At 36.6% G+C, this 21,209-nt stretch overlaps 2 protein-coding genes across 9 annotated transcripts in view; one reads left to right on the top strand and one right to left on the bottom strand.

Annotated features, from left to right (window-relative positions):
• acbd4 (acyl-CoA binding domain containing 4) overlaps window positions 1–2,688 on the bottom strand; it is a 34,533-nt gene extending 31,845 nt beyond the window's left edge. The window contains exons 1-9 of one of the 8 annotated variants that reach the window (XM_052610761.1): window positions 2,640–2,688; window positions 2,466–2,512; window positions 2,108–2,254; window positions 1,788–1,908; window positions 1,563–1,644; window positions 1,298–1,418; window positions 1,089–1,217; window positions 791–879; window positions 508–652 (exon numbers count right to left, since the gene is read on the bottom strand). In XM_052610761.1, coding sequence (XP_052466721.1) covers window positions 508–652; window positions 791–879; window positions 1,089–1,217; window positions 1,298–1,418; window positions 1,563–1,644; window positions 1,788–1,908; window positions 2,108–2,180 — 760 coding nt within the window. In that variant the 5' untranslated portion in view covers window positions 2,181–2,254; window positions 2,466–2,512; window positions 2,640–2,688. The other 7 variants (XM_052610753.1, XM_052610755.1, XM_052610756.1 and 4 more) reach the window with 7 other exon arrangements.
• A 386-nt stretch (window positions 2,689–3,074) lies between these two features.
• plcd3b (phospholipase C, delta 3b) overlaps window positions 3,075–21,209 on the top strand; it is a 100,941-nt gene continuing 82,806 nt past the window's right edge. Inside the window, exons 1-8 of the mRNA XM_052610752.1 lie at window positions 3,075–3,673; window positions 4,231–4,398; window positions 12,041–12,269; window positions 12,692–12,821; window positions 13,076–13,301; window positions 13,670–13,871; window positions 16,534–16,675; window positions 17,069–17,221. Of these exons, the coding sequence (XP_052466712.1) occupies window positions 3,607–3,673; window positions 4,231–4,398; window positions 12,041–12,269; window positions 12,692–12,821; window positions 13,076–13,301; window positions 13,670–13,871; window positions 16,534–16,675; window positions 17,069–17,221 (1,317 nt within the window). The 5' untranslated portion in view covers window positions 3,075–3,606. The remainder of the gene's footprint in view (window positions 3,674–4,230; window positions 4,399–12,040; window positions 12,270–12,691; window positions 12,822–13,075; window positions 13,302–13,669; window positions 13,872–16,533; window positions 16,676–17,068; window positions 17,222–21,209) is intronic.

Genomic DNA, 21,209 nt, shown 5'->3' with positions numbered 1-21,209 from the left:
TCTACAGCCACGAGAGGGCGCTCTACACTGCTCAGTAGCAGACTACAGGGAACTGAGCAGCATGGGCTGGAGAAGGTAATGTTTTCTCTTGGTTCATTTCTCTTGGTTCATGTCAAATTAATTTTGATAAATAAGTCACACCTGACTATAAGCCGCAGGGCCAGCTGAACTATGAAAAAAAGTGTGACTTAATAGTCCGGAAAATACGGAAGTTACCCCCCAACACTGCTTATTGGTTAAGTTGGCCCCTGGCAGTGGCGTCACTTATTATAACATCATGGTCAACATAGTTCTCTGTATTAGATAAATGGTTTCAAGGCACATCACTGGGACTTGCTGACCCTAAAATCTTGAATGGTTATGTAAAAGTAGGGATCCATGCATTTGGATATTTGTAACAATTTTATAAAATTTACCATAATATTGTTACATGGTGGCACTTGTAATAGTGATACAAGAAGTCAAAAGGGTGTTGTGGTTTATAATTTGGAATTAGATTAAACTTACCTGAGGGGTTCCTCCAACCCTGCTGCGTCCCCTCTCTCCCTGTGGTTCTCCTCCTAATGGGAGGACCATGCCTATCTTCTGCCCCCTCACCACCATGTCCAGCTCCAATCTGAATCACCTGAGAGAGAGGGCTGTGATGATGCACCTGGATTCCAGAGGTCTCAATGAGTGCATGCACATTCTGGGAACTGGTATTACCATCTGGCATTGTGCACAAAAAAAAAAAAAATGCGGCACATAGACTGTTACGCACATTTTAATTAGAATTAGTAAAATTTTATACCTTAACAGTGTCCAGCTGTTCCAATGAGTCACAGAAGATTTCACTCTCTGAGTCACTAGCCAGCCCCTGAACCTCAGACACATGTGCCTCTACACACATATATGGCGATAAAAGAAGTCTGGATAGTGATCATAACTTGTGCGGGTTCCAATTTAATAATAAAAATAATAAAAAAGTGTAAAATTTTAAGTATTTGTTTGTACAAGCTTAAAAAACAAATTTATATTGTGAAAAAAAAGTGTTTTGGTGGACTGCAAAATATTCTGGATCCCTCATTTATACATAATCACTACACTACCTGCACTATCAGATTGAAGTTGACTTTCAGGAACCATCTCTGTGTACTCCTGTTGAAGAGCTGGTTCTTGAGTTTCCCTCTCCACTTCATGATCACCCCAACCATAAGTTGGCTCTCTGGCATTTCCATCTTTAAAATGCACACCAAAATCATAGTTTTATCACATAAAACTCGTTGTATTTTACCTAAATACATAAATAAATGCACACCTGATCTGAGAGATAAAAGTGCCTCTGGAGGTCTGGGCATATCATGGATGACATGATAGAGAGGTTCAAAATAATAGAAAAAGGATGCAGTCTTCTCATTGATTTGCATGGTGTCTATAACCTGTAATTAATACATGGCCGCAAATGTATTTATATGTAAAAAAAAATAATAATAATAATAATTAATTTAGAGAACATTTTGCTAAACTTACTTTTGCCTAAATTTGTTTTATTAATATTTTAGTTATTATCGAAGCTCTCCTACCTCTTGTGCAACTTTCTTAATTTCATCCACATAAGCAGCCATGGCACTCTCCCGACTGTCTCCAAACTGATTCCAAGCATCCCTGAAACAAGACCAGAAAAAAACATGCCATGAATTTAATCCGTCCTTTAAATGTTCTGAGCGCTCTGAAGACCATCACATGTACTTTAGTTAGGCACATTATAGTACCTGAATATGATGTTTATAACTTCTTAAAAGCTTTACCATTTGTAACGGCCAACAGGGTCCCAGAATCCTGGGCGTGACGCTGTACATGGGCCACAGATTGCCTGTTTGTACAGACCATAAAACCGCAGCATCACTTCATAAGAGGGTCTATAGGAACCTGTGCAAGGGCAATTTAAAATTTACCCCTGGAAGCAAGAGCTGCTGCAAATTATGCACATCAGTGTGAAGAGGTAGACTACTATAATTTATAGAGATGCATGCAATAACAAGCTGTGTACACTTTATATCAGCTACAAAATATGTTAGTGTACATGATTATGTCCAATGTAATTTTTGCATATTCCGAGCAAAGCTACCATTTTTGGGTAGGCTTTGAATGACGTCGACAGCCGCCTGAAAGCGCCTTAGACAGTCCTCAATCTCTGACATTGTAAGAGAAGGTATATCAGATGGTGTCTATTTTTCCAACGCTCCTGCAGCCGAATGTTCATTAACGGGACAACCTGTGAATTATATTTACTGGTGACAAATATGTCATTCTGTAATTAAGAAATCAAGTCTCGGAAGAAATTGTTCTCTCAGATTACTTGTACGATTACACTTATTTAATCATTTTTATTTTTTTATTCCTCTTCCAGGAGACTTAGATTTTATGTACTCTATGATTTGTGGTTATAAACCAGTAGGTCAAGCAAGTCGCGAGTTTCAACTCACCTGCCATGTAACGTTACTCCTGCTGCCATTACATCCGAACCCTATAACTGTAATAAGACAATGTAATTACCAATCACATTACATCAAAGCGGTGCACCTTGTAAAATCAGTGAGCCTGAAAACTAAATTATGCTGTCTTCTAAAAATAAAGGGGGGTGGGGGTGGATCTTTCACCTCTTGGAATTTCGACCAGGAGATCACTTCCTGGTTCGGTCACGTGATGGGATATTACGACGGTGATTGGCCTCTGTTACAAACGAAAGATAAGAAAGAAAAAGAAGCTGAAAAAAAAAAACTGTTTAATAATAATAATTTAGCCCACAAAAATGTGCAGTTTTACATCGTAAAAGTTAACATGTAAATATGTTCGACAATTAATTACTTATTTAGTTAATAGTAAAGAAGGTGTGTGAATATTTTATTATTTTGACATTTTATTTTTACATTAAGAATAAAAAAAATATTTATAGTTGTGTAAGAAATTATTATTATTTTTTACGATTTACCTTTAAGCGTCTTTCGTTGGCGATTCTGCAGCCTCGAGTTATTTATTTATTTATTTATGTTGAAATCGATAGAGGGAGACATTTTGTTAATCCTAATCTCAGTACAGGATCGTCTGCGCATCCTTGTATATGGTAGGAATTCATAGTATAGTGTGGTCATTTTCAACACGTTTTTTTTTATTGGTCGGTGTATTTGCGTTTTAAATTGAAGATATTGTAGATGTATAATTATTTATTTTTCTGTGTCAGTGTCTAATCCCATGTAAACGAGCTGCTCTTATAAATATACATCGTTGTTTAAGATTCAGGTCATAACGTATAGATAGCACAATACGTCTTTATTTGGTCTCCTAAGTCTGTGCTTTATATGCTTTTAAGCGGCACCAGTTTCTATCGTTATATTTATGTAGAATATATTTTTTGTACATCGTAGACTGAAAAGAAAAAACGCAGCCAAAGTAATGTGATGTCATATAACAGCAGCTCTTTAACATTCGTGAGCTCATTAGACAGGGGCAGTGTCTATTCTGTTTCCTGATATATACAGAGCTGCATCAGTACAGCACACTATCTAGAGAGTCATCCGTTTATCACACAAATTCTCCAGTTTAAGACGAAAGAAGACCTACTGCGTCATGTTGAGAAAGAAGAATGTAGCTGGGACGTCCCAACTTAAACCAGATGATCCTCTGATAAAAATGGGTAAGACATTATTATTATTTATTTGTTTGTTCATTTTGAAGGTTTCGCATACAGAGTTATATTTATTTTAGTTTTGTATTTGTGTTGGCTCTAACACAATGGGCAATTCTCATTTCAGTGATCATTTCATTGGTCATGGTCAATGAAAATGGCTCTTTTATGAGATATTTGAGTTGTGCTTTGGCCTTGGCTTATAAGAATATATATATATATATATATATATATATATATATATATATATATATATATATATATATATATATTATGTATATACCACAATGTCTCGAATTGCTATCCTTTTCCCCGAAAAGTGAACTTAACGTAACTTAACGTATTGCAACTTTTTAAGTTTTTAAGCCACTCAAAACTTTGGTAAAATTTCCTTGAAATTATTTTTACTTTCACTCACATTAGGTGATGGTTACACGCTAATTAGTGATATACAGACTTGTTTTGATTAGTTACATGGAGAAAACCATGTATATGGTTTATGGTTTGTAATCATACTATGATTTTTAAAGTGCCACAATCATCAGACTTATCAATGAACTTTGCAGGGGTCCAGGATGATGATGATGTGAAAACGATGCTGCAGGGGTCCTCTATGATGAAGGTACGTTCTCCACGGTGGAAGAGGAAGCGCATGCTAAAGCTGATGAATGACGGAGTCACTGTCTGGTGTGAATCAAACAAGGCCACCAACAAAGCCAAAAGTCAGCAGTCCTGTGAGTTGTCATACTTAGATATAGTGTGTGTATTTATTAGAATAATTTCTAAGTAGTTTGCTGATTGTGAAAATGTTGAAAATAAGGTTTTTATTAAGCAGTAGGTATGTAGATGAAAAGTGATGTTCTGTATTCTGTGGTCTGGGACTGTAAGAGCCCCTCCCTTTAAATACACCGCCTATTTATGGCTGTCTAAACAGGCTTCAGGTCTACTGGCCGCAGCTCTGACAGTCATTACAGGGCTGGTCTATTTGTAGTTCAGATGGGGGGTTTCTCTAAGCTTCACTGTACACTCTAATTACAGTCTGTGACTGGGTGGGAAGAGAGCAGCCCTTCACTTTATGGTTTGCTCCATGTAGTTAACATGAATTTATTATCATTGCCCTGGCAACTATGCCCATGGTTTAAATTAGAATGTTGCTATATAATTGATCTTAGTTAGAAAGATCGTGTTTTGTGATGTGGCTGAGACGTTTGTGAACACCCCCTATTTTGAAGAATATTGTTAACCAAACAGTTGCTAGAAGCCATTGACCTCCATAGTATTTTTTATTTTTTCAGGTAAAGAAAAAACTTCAGGGTGAATAAATGAAATGTTAATTTTGTACTATTTTTCCCCTGGGGTTTAGGAGTGTACAGTGTGAAAAATCAGTTTATGAATATTATGAATGATTTAATAAAGCTCTTTAGACAAGAATGGGATTTTTTTTTTTCTTCAAAGATAATGACACCCCCAATATTTCAGCATGCCAATTTGGGAAACTTGGAAAATGGTCATTAGGGGTCAAATTATCTCATACCTTTAAGAAAAATCAACAATATGATTTATAACAAAATTTAGTAAAATAAATACGTACATGCATACAGTGCACAGCATTAATGAGGCCACCTCCTTTGAAACCTAAAAAAAGCAATTGCCCTTTACTTAGAAGACATGTTGAGGTTCTTTAAAGATATGTTCCAGCAAGTGTACTTGATCAATTACCAAAGAAGCATTTCAGAATTATTCAGAAAAATAAGATATTCTTATCAGGGGAATATATATATATATATATATATATATATATATATATATTACAATATAGAATTTAATATAATATAACATATAAAATATAATATAAAATGATTCCTTCAATAAGCTTCAACACACATATACCTTTTGAAATAACATTAATCCAGGACAAAGGAAAAAATAAATTGAAGCCTTTTAAAGAAAGGGAAACAAAGGAGCAAATGAGATGATTAATATAACACCGGTGGAAACTAATGAATTGTGATTATCTAATAATAAGAACAGGAAATTAACCAAATGAGGACAGACAGGAACTAAATGGAAACAAACCTTTGACATTAGGGTTGTCAAAAAAACAAATTGAGTTTCGACTATTTTTTTAATTTTTTATTTAACCTTTATTTAACCAGTCCCAGTAACAAAGTCCCATTGAGGTTAAAAACCTCTTTTTCAAGGGAGTCCTGGCCAAGAGGCAGCAAAAACACAGTAAATTACATTTATAAAAGTTATACAATACAAATGATTAAAAACATTTACAATTTAAACCGGTCATTTCAGGTTTTTGTCGAATTTAATATACAAGCAATATACACAATATACAAAATACATAAATATACAAAATGTTGCATTTGAATTTTATGTGCGACTTAAGGAGGCCGCCTTATCAGTGGCGCACAAGATGCGATGACGATGTAAGTGTTATTGCATTTTAAAGGGGGGGTGAAATGCTATTTCATGCATACTGAGTTTTCTACACTGTTAAAGAGTTGGATTCCCATGCTAAACATGGACAAAGTTTCAAAAATTAAGTTGTACGTTTGAAGGAGTATTTCTGTTCCAAAAATACTCCTTCCGGTTTGTCACAAGTTTCGGAAAGTTTTTTTCGAGTATGGGTCTGTGTGACGTTAAATGGAGCGGAATTTCCTTATATGGGTCCTGAGGGCACTTCTGCCGGAAGAGCGTGCGCTCCCGTAGAGCAGAGAGACATTCACTGATCAGAGCGAGAGCGTCGCGAAATGTCACAAAAAAAGTGTGTTTTTGGTTGCGAGGGCAAGACAACCCTGCACAGATTACAAAAAAAAAAAAAAAAAACATTAAGGGATCAGTGGACGGAGTTTATTTTTACAGAGCATCGACGGAGTTGTGCAAGTGTTTTTGTTTGTTCCCTGCATTTCGAAGATGCTTGTTTTACAAATAAGGCCCAGTTTGACGCCATATTTGCGTATCGTTTATTTCTTAAGGATGATACAATCCCAATGAAAAAGGGTCACGATCGTGTGTTGGAACCGCAGGCGGTGAGTAAAACTGCTACAAATTTCTCTGTGTTGTTAACTTAGCTATCGGTGTGTAAGCACATCAAGTAAACCTTGTAAATCAAAAAAAAAAAAAAAAAAGACGACATAAAGTGGAACTTAGTCATTTTCCAAAACCGCTAAGCAAATATATACAGTTTCAATACATACCACATAGAGACGTCGTTGCTGCTGCTGCTCTTGTTCAGTTTCAGCCTCGGGATCTGATTCTGGATCATAAATAAACGGCTGAATCTGACTGTTAGCCATGGTTTGTTTTGGATGATGTTTTTTTTTTCCTCACGGTAATGTCACAACTTCCAAACGCTCTCAACGCAAAAGCCTACTCGCGCTCGTGATTCTTTAGCTCCGCCCACACGTCACACGACGTGTTTTTCCGAAAAAAATCGGCACATTTTTTTTTTTCTAATAAATATAATAAAATTAAAGACTTTTTGGAGATATGAAGGATGCAGTACTACTCTATAGGTACTCAAGATTAACAGGAGATTGAGTGAAAATGAGCATTTCACCCCCCCCCTTTAATGTTTTTGTTAGCCAATCCAGCTACTAGATGTGGAGTTTTTCAATCAAAATATTGCTGAAAAAGAGAAGATCTTGCGGAAAAAATCTTGTTTACATCAAAACTCAAACCAAGCCGTTTAAACATATTTTGCCCCTTTTCTTAAAGAGACATATATCACTGTTGCACTCACATTTTAGAAAGCCAAGTAAAATGAATGTAAGTTAAACTTAAAAACATATCTAGACTTTATTGTGGGTTTTTTTCTCCATGCAGCTCGTGTTTTTAAAGGGGTCATATAATGCGATTACAATATTACAGGCTCTTGGTGCAAAAAGAAGATCTGTAAAGTTGCAAAGACTAAACTCTCAAATCCAAAGAGATATTCTTTATAAAAGACTTGCTCACACTCCCCTAAAACGGCTCGTTCTAACATGCCTCCTAATGTCTATGTCACTATGTGGGAAGATTTGCATAACGCTGCTAAAATGTTCACGCAAAAAAAGAAGGCGTAACTTTTATTTTTGCTGCCGCTATTTCCTGGAAAAGTTATGTTTTTCGTTGTGAAAGCGAAACTAGTTTGTTTGGCCTTCCAAAAGAGGACATAACTAGAAATCATTGGATAAGTTGTATTTACAATATTGTTTCGGTACAGTTCACTACAAATATGTGTGTAAAGCATTTTACGGAGGATGAGGACTGTTTCCTGTGAGAGTAACCTACAACGTGATGTTTTATTAACAAATTTCGGGTGGAGCACAGGCAGATAATCAACGTGTAATAATTGCACTATCCATCCAACCACCTCAAGAGAGAGCCACGCGCAGATGATAAATGCTGCCAATTCACCATCAGTAATCACATCCTCTATCCATCCACCACAAAAGAGAACCACTATAGCAGCTTAATAATCATAACAGCTTTGCTTTCATTCTCTCTAGTCTTTCAGCATTCCTCCACCAGCGATTCTTCACCATTGACCCATTCCGGGGCGGGGAGCGCTCAGCATTCGGGCCAATGTGTTTTGGAGACATTGCCCAGTTTCTTTATGTTATTCCAGACAGACTAGAAGATGGTGGGATCAGATCTCTGTGTTGAGCACTGGCTGCTGTCAAACTCCTTGTGCAAACAAAAATCTCACTGTATTATTAGAATTAATGGCAAAAAAAAAATAAAAATGTTTGGAAATGTAAACTGATAGAGACTAGCATTATGATGAGTTTAAGTATGGCACTGGATTGGCCACATAAATTGCCCAGCCTCAGCCTCAGCCTGCTTGTCGCCGTGGGTGCCCTACGTCCTCCAGAGCCGCTCCACCCTGTGCTGAAACAACACCAAGGCCAACGTGTCGAGCCTCTCACAGCCCTGCAGTGCCCCCCGTGTCCCAGCCAGCCACTAAGTCATCTAAAAAGTTGATGAAGTGGCCCTGACACGGGTAACCTGGAGATGTGGGAAGCGGTCTTTCTCAGAAGATGGTGAGACAGTGCCGCTCCTTCACCTGGGGGAGGCCGGCTGGAGAATCTTCAGTTTTTGTTTGTTTCTGTTCTGCCACTGGATTAAGGGCCAGCGGTACCCACATTTTCTAAAAAAGCAATTTCCTCTTCCTTTGGGTTCTCAGGCCCGTGGGCTGACAGTGAGTGACACCGTTTCCTCACTCTTGCCCATGATGCCCCCTTTGCTAGCATCCAAGAAACTGCAGTTGGTATACACAATGCCTCTCCACGCAGCTCTGGTCAGTGACAGGGAGTTCTGCAGTGATCAGTCAGAACGTGATGCCTTCTGGCCTTTTCAGCTCGACGGTCTTCCGCTGCACCACTGCAAGTGTGTTGATTGTCCCTTTGGTGCCATCCGTTCAGAGTTTGGGGGTGTGGCTTGCACTGCCCAACATGTCCTGCTGGCACATTTGCACAATCTGACTCGGCTATGCAATTCAGTTTGCCAGGCAGCCTCCCAATTTCGGTTGCATTCTCGAGACTTCGGTTGCAGTCTGAAACGCACGTGTCTTGCGCAAGGGGGTTGCTGTCATGCTGGCAAAGGATGCAATCGAGCCAGTCCCTCCAGCTGAGATGAAGCAGGGGTTCTACAGCCCTTACTTCATCCTTCCCAAAAAAAGCGGTGGCCGTCGGCCAATACTGGATCTACGAGTCTTGAGTCAGGCCCTTCACTATCTTCCGTTCAAGATGTTGATGTTGGTGGAAAAGGTCTTGCACAAAGTAGCCAAAAAGACAGAAGTGCAGAGTGTGCGATATATAACATCTGTGATAATATCTTAATTGTTGTTTTAACTATGTGCAATTTGACATTATCAGTATTTTGTAGGGGTGTGACGAGACACTTATCTCACGAGACAAGAAAAATGGGGGTTCGTGTTTCTTTGGTGCCTGGGCCATAAGAGGGAAGGGGGTGCAAGTTCGGGATCGAGTTCATCTTCCTGACAGCCTGATGAATGTCCTTCAGTCTGCTGGTCCTGGCCTGGAGACTCTGTAGTCTCCTCCTTGATGGCAGCAGACTGAAGAAGCTGTGTGAGAGGTGGGTGAAATCACCTATAATACAGAGGGCTTTGCGGATGAAATGGGTTCCGTAAATGTCCTGGAGGGAGGGGAGACACCAATGATCTTCTGAGCTGCCCCTGCTATGCGTTGAAGAGTCTTCCAGCAGGATGCATTGCAGGTGCCATATGACACAGTGATGCAGCTCGTTAGAATGCTCTCTATGATGCCTCTGTAGAAGGTGTACATGATGGGGGGCAGGGCTCTTGCTCTTATCAGTTTGCGGAGGAAGTAGAGACTATGAATATGATGGGGTTTTGTTTTCAGCTGGGCCTGCACCATAAAGCCAGTCTTGTATGTCTGCATCTTTCTTGTGATTTTAGCGCCAGTTTACTCTCCTGCCCATTATTTAACCTACTGCCGAAGTTTACAGGAAACTATTTTTTTTAATACTCAGTAATTAATGTATTTTAAAATTTTCCAAAGTACAATACTTCTAACTAAATGTAATAAAATGACAGATTATAAAAATAAAAAGTAGAAGTACACAAAAAAGCTACACAATCACAGTAACGCGAGTAAATGTAATTTGTAATTTGTTGTATCTCGCCCAAATATTGTCAGATCCTAATAAACCATACATCAATGGAAAGCTTATTCAAATTATTCAAATAATTGACACTTAATATTAAGAATATTAATGTATATACAGGATATTCATTGAATCATACATCACATTCAAGAATATGCTTGTTTACTCATCAAAATAATGTAATATAAACAGATTGAACCATGTTCCCTTAATTGACCCCGTACACTGTTTACCCCTTTACATAATACATAACACCCTTAAACAATAATCAAACCTACCCATACCACTAACCGTGTTTCTAACCTGTATAACACCTCAAGTGCTGCACCTTAACAAAAACATTTTATCTTTTTATAACATCTCTTAAAATCATCTGTAGATTTTCAAGATGTGCATGATCACATACGTTAAATGTTTAATGAAAGCGGTGGGCATAGATTAATTTTTTAAATCTAGATTAATCTCACTGTAATCTTGGAATTAATCTAGATTAAAATGGCTTATTTGAATTCTGCCGAAGGCATTCAGAATATTTGTGCTACCCAAATAAAATAATGACTAAAAGTAACGTTAAGTCTTTTAGAACAGTTTTCTCAAGACAGGCGGTGCTTTAGACCAGGGGCTCATCTCCTGTTTCCAAAATGCATCACAAACTGCTTGAGAAAGCTGTAAACGAATTCCACAAGGTGCAATCAACCTTACGCCTGTTTCACACATAATCCGTCTGGAGTGCGTATGCGTTTGGATATTTTTTTACGCAGCCATGTTAACGGATTCCAACGTTCATGCGGTTGAGGTCCGTCAGTGCGTTCCAGGAGCGTTGCGTCTGCAGCAGTGCAGCGACCGTTTACGTACTGAGTAGCGGACTGCAAACGCGTCCTGTGTGAAAGCACAATGAGTATGAGTCCGTGCTGCTTCTACACCACATACGAAATGCAAACAGACTGCATACACACTGCAGACGGAGTATGTGTGAAACAGGCATGTGTCTTGTCAAGGTTTCCATTGGGAAGCTTCTTTAAAAAAAAAAAACAATTCCCTGAAGCAAACCCGGCGGCATCTTAGCTGCATCCATGATAGCACATCACGTTTGATGTGGTAATTTCACAGTAGGCATACACACAGGTTTAAAGACTCATTCTCGCCCCCTACAGATTCGGTTAAGTATAATATAATGTTTGTAATTTGTTAATAATCAATTCTTTGTTTTGGCACTACAGCGTGGAGATAAACCACTAAAAGATAATATATTATTTACAAATATCTTTCTAGCTGCAGTACAGGGATAAATAAAGATATGAAAACAGCAGGTGATTTCCACCATAAAACAAATCTCTGTTAACACTAGCCATGTTAGGTTTGCATAAATCAGTATGAAACTTACTGTTACTATAGCTGACATTTAGGTTTAGTGTCACAGCCATTTATTTTGTATAAAAAGTCAATTAAACCGCTGACAGGACAGAAATATGGAGACCATATTGGAGTAAATAATCTATGCTGTATGTTCTAGGCCACTGCTGTCTACCTCCTGCACACTGGCATGGGCATTTTCTAATTTTAGAGGCTTTTTTGGCTTATTTGGTCTACTGAATTATACATGGTCTGTGTTTTGGCTCAATCATTATTTGTTTTCTTATTTGTATGCTACTGTCAATATTAACAACATCGGTTTAAATGTTTGATTAAACTAAGCCAGTTTTATCAAATTAAACATTCCTCTTTTCCTTTTAGTCTCTGTGATGGAAGTGGAGTGTGTGCAGGAGGGTTGTAAGTCTGAGACATTGAGAAACATGGCCACCCTGCTTCCAGAAGAGCAATGTCTTACCATTGTGTTCAAGGGAGGAAGGAAGAGCTTGGATCTCCAGTGTGACACAAAAGAGGAAGCCAAGCACTGGGTCCGTGGCATTCAAACCCTGCAAGGCAGAGTCAATAACATGACCCAGAAAGAGAAACTTGACAAATATCCTTCATCCTATAATCAGATTCAGTTTTTACTCTACAGTCCCAGTTTATCAATCTGTGAAATGAAAAGTTATTTTCTAGGGATTTAGTTACCCTTCTCTTTTGCTTCAGGATAATAGTTTTTTTTTTCTTGCATTCCTTTCCTTCAGTATGTAACAAATGTTGTGCTCCATCAGAGATTAACTGAGAATTGTTTTTTTAAATTCCTGAATTTGACACAGCATTGCAGTTTTTAATGTTAGAATGTAGAATTAGAACAGAACAATCTATTTAATAAATGGTATATATGCCCTTCATAGCCTCATTTTAATTTATGATAAACAAAATATAGCCACAACACTGACTAATGTCTATTAGACATCACAGCACATTTAAACTATGGCTATTTTTTATTCTGTGTATACCCTTGACTGCTCTCACCTGGATCTATGGCTACCTGAAACAAGCTGACATGAACCATGATGGCAAGATGTCATATGAAGAGGTCCAGACCCTTTTCAAGATGATCAACATAGACCTGAGTGAAGAAAATGCTGCCAGCCTCTTTAAGGTCAGCCTTTATTTTCTGGCTGCACTTGACCTGCTTTGGGATGTTTTGAATAAAAACTCTTTAATCACGGAGCAAATTTGCCTATTATGCTGAAAAAACAGACAATAATGAATACTAAAGACAAAATTCATTTTAAGAATAAGAAATAACAATACTATAAACATGTAAATTGTTGCACTTTAAATGCAGAAATTAGAATAAATTAATTTGCTTTATATAATTTAATTTGCTTTATATATGTCTTTGCACATCAGAGGTGTGATAAATCAGCAGACGGACGACTTGAACATGAGGAGATTGAACTTTTTTGCCGTGAGTTACTACGTCGGCCTGAGCTAGATGCAGTGTTTCAGCAGTACTCTGCTAATGGTTATGTCCTGTCCACTGTGGATTTGCGTGAATTCCTGAAAGACCAGGGCGAAGACCACACGCTTATACATGCTGAGAGCCTCATCCTTACCTATGAGCTCAATGAATGGGGTATTCACACTTTGCTTACTATGATTTTAACACAAAATCGTTGGTAGAAATCTTCTAAACGTTCAGTGATAAAAACAGAATACATTTGAGTAACCTCTTATTTTACAGTAATAATCAGTACTGTTTTATTGTAGGGGCTTTCAAAACTGTCCTGGGGCATGTATGTCTCCCTTATTTGAAACGCCCAAGTCTTGCAGTCTCTGCTAATGACCTGATGAGTTGAATTAGGTGTTAGATGAGGGAAGACATACAAAATGTGCAGTGCTGGGGATGCTCCAAGACAGATTTGAAAGCCTGTTGTATTGCAGTGTGCATTGTTTATCAGGCTTGTGATTTTTGAAGATGCAACTATGTTCTGTCACATGCAGCCCAGAAGAACCAGTTTATGACGCCCAATGGTTTCACTATGTACATGCTGTCTAAGGAGAATGATGTGTACAACCCAGAGCATGGCAGAGTCTACCAGGACATGAGCCACCCACTCAGTCACTACTTTATCTCCTCCTCACACAACACCTACCTTACTAAAGACCAGCTCATCGGCGAGAGCAGTATTGACTCTTATATCAGGTACAGTGCTCACATATATATTAAAAAAGACAACACTGGTCCTTTTAGCAGATAATGCATACAAATTTGCATGCATTCTAGACAAGATTACATATTTATTAAAACCAAAGACAAAAAACAAACAAACACTTTCTCTAAAGCAGGGGTGTCAGACATACGCCCGCGGGCCAAACACGGCCCACAGAGGTGTCCAATCTGGCCCACACGAGGATTTCAACAATAATATAAAATAATAAATTAAACATCAGTTTGAAAATTAAATAAAGTGTGTTCCCTAATATATATATATATATATATATATATATATTGTTTTTTTTTTTTTTTTATTTAAAGAGGAACAAATTACTAATCAATTTATGTTGATTACCTTGAAACTTAACGCGCATTTTAAAGCGGTGCCGGAATCTCGAGCAGCATAGGATATGATGATAGCTGCGTTGTAACTGATGCTTGTGTGGCAATTTTATTGTGATTTTAAACATGTCCAAAAGAAGACATTTGGCCTGGAACGACGGACAGGCTATTTAAGGCGAAATGGAAAAAGGGTATTATCTCAACGCCAACATGTAACGTTAAGTTTAATCACAACTCGTGATATTAAATTACACTGTGACGCACTGGACAGCTTCGTATGGAGAAAGTAAATGAGAAAGGAGTGTGCAATATTCATCGTTTACTTATATCCTAACTGTTGTTTCAGTCTTGTGCAAACTGACATTTTGTAACTTTGCAAAAAAAAAAAAAAAAACACACTGTGTCAGATGAAGGCTATCGGGTTTCAATATAATTCAAGATATGAGGCAAAAATGTCCTGTATTGTTTTTAATATTTATGTCATGATCGTTAAGTAATGTCTAACTATATCAAGAGTGTTGCTTTCCCGAATGTCAGTGTGATCGCTTTTATACTATAGCTCAAATAAAAAGATGCTAGTATTAAGTGTGTTACATTAGTCACAGTGCTGTCGATCTCGGTTTCGGCAAGGAAACGTTTTTAACAAGGCCAAAGTGAGAACAATTGTGTGTCTCTGTGCAGCACTCAGTATTTTGTTACTGAATTCATCTTTGTTTTTGAACAAAGCATTTGAATATATGATTCAGTGGCCCATTCATAAAGACGATCACTAACTTAATTTCTAAATGAATCAGCCGTTTTGAATGAGTCAGTTCACTCACTCATAAAGACAGAGATTAGTTGCCACCTACTGGTGGCTTTAGTGTCATATTTATTTATCCATGTCAGGCTTATTAAACCATCTCAAAAACACGCTCTGCAAAATATGGTAATGAATATATTACATTTTGTGTCAATATTGCACACCCTTAAAATAACCTAGCATCATCTTCAAAAAAATAAATTTCCCATATGTAAATAAATTTCCCATTTCCCACATACACACACACACACACACACACACACACATATATATATATACATATATACATTTTTGTAAATTGTAGTTTGTATGGTTAATGTTAATGTAATTGTAAGCAAACTAGTTTAACAAAAAGGTAATTTGGCCCGCACAAGGGGACATTTTATCAGATCCGGCCCTCAACCTTAAATGAGTTTGACACCCCTGCTCTAAAGCTTACACACTGCATGATTTTATAAATCCTATAAGATCATTGCAAGTCACATTGTGCGACATAGAGCTGATAAACTTGGTTACAACATGTATGCAGACTGTACAATGATGATACGTATTGACTCGTAGGCTACGACTCACATTAGAGACCTGCACTCCGGCGGGACTACCGCGGAACCCATCACAACAGCATGCAGCACGAGACAACTCTTGATGGGCGAGTGTGTGTGTGTGTGTGTGTGCGTGTGTGTGTGTGTGTGTGTGTGCAGGATGCAGAAGAATTAAATGATTCATGGGACTCCCACAAAATAGAAATGATCTAAACATAAAGTGTTTAAACATTAAAAAAAAAATATTTTTCCGTTGCACTAAAGCACAAAGAACAACTAATATTAACATAAAAATGATTGACATGCACAAGTTAGGCATAGTTTCTATTTATAACACATATTTAAAGGGTTGCGCAAAGTAGCTAATCACAGACTCAGCTGATTTCTGGAATGCAATGGCCAATCAGAGGTGAATAAGTTGGAATACACTTACCGCATTGCTAAAATTAAATGCTCACAAATCCTCTTATTTTAACACATGAAAGTGTAATGTGCAGACACTGTGAAAGATTTATTGTGCATATATTTATTGTATTGTAACAGAGCTTTATGAGATCGCGATTAACTATGTCAGCTTTTAGTAATATTAAAAGAAGTACGCTGCTCATATTCTGCCATGCCAAGTTATGCACACAGCAGCCCATGCTTGCTTTTCTGTTAAAAATAACTTGTTTGTGAATGTTGATGCTTAACATAAATATCCATCCTGGGCAGGTCTCTAACTCACATTAATATTGAAGAATAAAACATCATCAGCATACACTAGTGGTAAACAAAAAGATCATGATGAATCACACTTTGGCATATGTAGTTTCTATGTGTGCTGGTGGAGATGGCGAAAGACCACCAATTAGCAGCCACGATCACATAAATTACCACTATGTTTAATCTGTGACAGCCTAAAATCAGTGCAGTGTGGCTTAATAATGAGCAAATAATGTAAAAGTGTTTGTCTGTGGTGCAGAGCTCTGAGTCAAGGCTGTCGCTGTGTGGAACTGGACTGCTGGGATGGGGAGAATAATCCAGTTATTTACCATGGACACACCCTCACATCCAAAGTGCCTTTTAGTGAGGTTTTGAAGGTCATCGCTGAATATGCATTTAGGGTGAGTAGCACAGGAATTGGCTCTTCACCTTCAGCTTGCTGTTTGATGCTTTTATATTTGTATTGAATTCCAGTAAATAATATCTAAATTTTCTTAGATACTTGAGAAGCAAAATTGCAGTTTAAGATATTTTTACAGAATAACAAGAAAGTAAGCATTTTTTTTTCTCTTTTTCACCATACCTTTTAGATTAGACAAATTAGTTGTTTAGTAGATAACCCTGGGTACCTATATATGAGCATAAAAAAAAGAAAGAATAACATTATTCCTATGCTATTTTTCCCTAAACAGTTTTGAGTGGTTTTCCTTTTTCCTTATCCTTTAAAACAAAATAAATACATTAATTAAACAAATAAAAACACATGCATACTTGAACATATGCTTATTTTGTAGACTTCTCCATATCCTCTTATTCTGTCTCTGGAGACTCACTGCTGTGTGGAGCAGCAGACTATCATGGCCCAGCAGCTGCATTCAATTTTGGGGGACAAACTGCTCAACAAACCTCTCAATGACAAGATGCTTCAGTGCCTACCATCACCAGAGGTAATAAAGTCTGACTTTCCCTAATAACGTTTTAATCAAACGTATACTAAACCAGTTTGGAAGAGCAGTCTATCTTCCCTTTTGTTTGTTTTAAACAGTGCTTGATGTTCTTGGAATGGTCTTGGAACCGTTCCCTATTGAAAGGTAACTCTTGTTGTATTGTCTTAGATGACCTATGGGAAAATAACTCTGGTACTGAAGCCTGATTTGTTCATGTTTGTGTAGCTGCACAAACCAGTGGCGCTCAAGCTTACCAGTATGGGTGTTTGAAGGCATGATGTGCACCACACTGCATTTTTTGTTGTTGACTATTTTAATTTAGAAAAGAGCAGTGCGCTACGTTTTTTATGTTGCTAGACAACCATTGAGTCAGCTGTTCTTTCGGTCTAATGAAGGATTATAGCATGAGTGCTCTAAAATCTTTGGTTTGCTGTTAAGTAAACTGTCATATTAGCAGCAAGTTTCTCCGCCATCATTGTAGTCTTCGGATGTTCATAGCAACTGTCACCAAACTTCAAACTTCCATCACCACAACGGAAAGCCTGTCTCTCCATTGATATGACTGGACAATGGAAAAAAAAATCATAATGAGATTGGGCGCTTTTCTGCTCAGTGTTGATTTTTTTTTTTTCAACCTCAGGAGCTCAGAGTGCTCCTACAAAAATGCGAGGTGCAGCAGGCGGCTAAAACTTGAGGCACTCAGGGAACATAAACAGCATGCTAAGCGGTCAATGGCCAAAAGTGACTCTCACTGCAAAAAAACTAAACTGAAACAAAAAAACCCATATCAAGAACACAACGCTTGGACGCGTTTCTTTCCTCTTTTCATAGCATAAATGGGCATTTTATGCCACGTGTACCACCGCCTTGGTGTTAACTGTAATTCAGTTGCGTGTTAAAATCATTCGCGAAAAGGGACAGATTGCGAAATGAATGTAATTGTAAAATGAGATAAAAGGTGGAAGTAAAACAACAAAAACATTATGATATAACATTGTAACATCTTTAAAAAATATTAAAACATTTACAATGAGTTCATTTCAAAACGTAGGATAATCTTAGGCCACAGTCTACTCATCAAAAATGTAAAGAAGACCTTTACACAAAGGATCATATGCATGCTATTGTTATTAAACAGTAAGTAAATATAAGGCCTATGTATGTATGTGTGTGTGTGTGTGTGTGTGTGTGTGTGTATATATATATATATGGATAAAATGCTAAATGTTTTCATTTCGGTTTATTATTGGTTTTAAAAAAGTCTTCAGGTTTCATATGCAGAGCAAAATGAGAACAGTCCAGCATTTAGCAATACTTATTAACTGATTTTTTCAAACTACTAACACTTTGCATTTTTGAATTATGCCTTATGTGTGACCAAAAACAGAGTATTTTTCTGTTTCAGTTGTTTGATCGCGCTGGTGCCTCGTGCACATATTCACTGGAAACAGCAGTCGTTCACCGTGACATTCAGCATTAGCAGCGGTCAACTTATTTTACTTCATGAATATCAGTTAAGCTTCAAATGGGCACACATCACGAATATAGAAACATTTTGATTTCTCCCGAGTGAGAGAGGCTAACCTTACCTTATGCTTAGCTTTAAATTATTATTATTTTTTGTTTGTTTATAGCTAAGCCTATATTATTATATACTGCAATTATATCCATCCATTAGAATGATATATTTTTAATTCTTGTTTTGTTCTGATATATTTGTTAAATTTAAAGGATTTGTTGTAAAGTGAAGGGAACTAAATATATCCTGTTGGTACATTATAACATTATTAGGCCAGCCGTTATTATTTCCAAATGTAATAAAATGCAACTTATACATGAATTATATTATATCAAAAATGTAAAAAAACAAACAAACAAAAAAAAAAAAACATGCAGCAAACGAAAATAGGTGATTAATCCGTTAAAATGCAACCTATAGACGACTCATATATTTTTTTCCGCTCACAAACTTAATTTTTTAGCGTTTTAAAAAAAAATTAAGAAGAAAACATGCAGCAAATGAAAATAGGCGATTAATCCGTTAAAATTTGTTACTCTGGGTTAACTTTAATTATGATTATTATATACTTCAGAGCAGAGCCTGCATGGGCCTAATCTAGGCTATCAAGTTTTTTTTTTTTTTTTTTCAATGCATCTGAAAATGACTTATTGCAGCATATTCACTTTGATATAAAGGTTGCTGTCCCATTTTATACAAGAATTGTTCATTTAAAAAAATCGAATTATATTGTTAGTTCTAATTATTTTGTTAACACAAGTTCATTTAGGCTATTTAACATATTGTGACATTTTATCCTTTTTAATTGATAAACTCCTTGAGATTTTAAAGTTTAATAGTATTTAAATTCAAGTTTAAAAATAGGTTTTAACTGCTTAAATTATTTCTATATGAATTAGTAATATGTTATCATGTTTATTCTTGTAGAAAATAGGTGTTTATTCTTTAAGAAAATAAGGAAAAATTAAAGGGACGATCCAAATATTTGTTTTGCTTCACCTATTTATGTAGGCTACAATTATTCAAAAATAAATAAATAAATAATGTCATTAATGTCATTAAAAAATAGTTAAGTCAATTTGACCATTATAGAATTGTTACTTTAAAGGTTAGTGATTTAGGTGGTGAAAATACTGTGAAATTACAAATGACATTGGATTTTAGAGCATAACAACTGAAAGTTTATGAAACGTTTGCCAATAAAGCATTTTGTTAAACAATGGAACTTAAAGTTGTGAACTAAAATATTTCAACCATACAGCATGTGAATAAATAAAATGCATACTTAACATTTATAACATACTCATAACATTTCATTATTCATAAAATGCATAACGTTTCTGGTGTTTGGATTTGTACTTCAATATAATGAGCTCCAAGTTTAAGAATAGCTCTAGACTAGTTTCTCTTTCTCTCTCTCTCTCTCTCTCTCTCTCTCTCTCTATTTAACAGCATTAGCTCAATGAAATATGTCTTCCTTCCATTAGAATTAATGTTTTCCTTGCTAAATGTTGGGCTCATGATCAATAAGTTGTATTCGACTCAATCTGATTTAGTAAAGTCAAACCGCAGACAGTGAAGCTGCATCAGTGAGCGGAGTCCCGCGCTGTGAGGCGGGAGTAGAGGATTCTGTTTGGTCTTAATGCCTTCCGCAAACATCTACGATCACAAATAACAATGATTTTCGTAAAATGATGAGTAATTATTTATTAATTTAATTATTTAATTATATCATTATGGTCATGTGAAAATAATAATATGGGCTGCGAGAAAATAATGAATACAAAGAGTAGTGCTGCTGAGTACAGGCATGTTTCAGCCCAGTAACACACCATTCCTTCAGCTGGAGGGGATTGGGTTTTTCGGGGTAGTTATGTATGACTTGTGGGGGTCAAGATAAAGGTGTGAATCTCTTGCTCTTTCATATTGACAGTGTCTTATGAGGCTTTCACTTGCTGAACGGGTTCATATAGGACTGTTGTTTTGGTTATAGACTAAAAAATGGTCTGCCCCCACATAAGATTTTTCTAGTTCTAGTCGTTCATTTGTTATATTCAACTAATCAGAGGTTTATATTAAATCTACAAAATCAAGTCTTAATATATTCCGCCCTGTCATTAATGCGCATTAATAATTTTTGCACAAACACTTGAATATGAATATTAATTCACATTTTGCCTATGCATTACAACATAAATGATTTTTTTTTTACATGCAATAATCCAAAATAAAAACAAGATTTGTAATGAAGATAAAACAAATAAGAATAAATGCTGCACATCTACCATCACACGTGCAGTTCAAATCTTGCAGATATTTTACACACCTGCATTTAAATGCAGCTGCATTTTTGTTTATTACATTATATGAAAGCAAGTAGGGCTGGGTGATAAATCAATTTTATCTATTAACTCTAATTTGTAATTTGCATCAGTTTGTTTGAATGAAAATCTTTTTTACATCCTCCAA

Source organism: Carassius gibelio, chromosome A12 (genome assembly GCF_023724105.1).
Source record: "Carassius gibelio isolate Cgi1373 ecotype wild population from Czech Republic chromosome A12, carGib1.2-hapl.c, whole genome shotgun sequence".
Classification (NCBI taxonomy): Eukaryota; Metazoa; Chordata; class Actinopteri; order Cypriniformes; family Cyprinidae; genus Carassius; species Carassius gibelio.
Note: the sequence above shows the minus strand (reverse complement) of the source record. Positions and strands in the feature narration are given on the sequence as shown.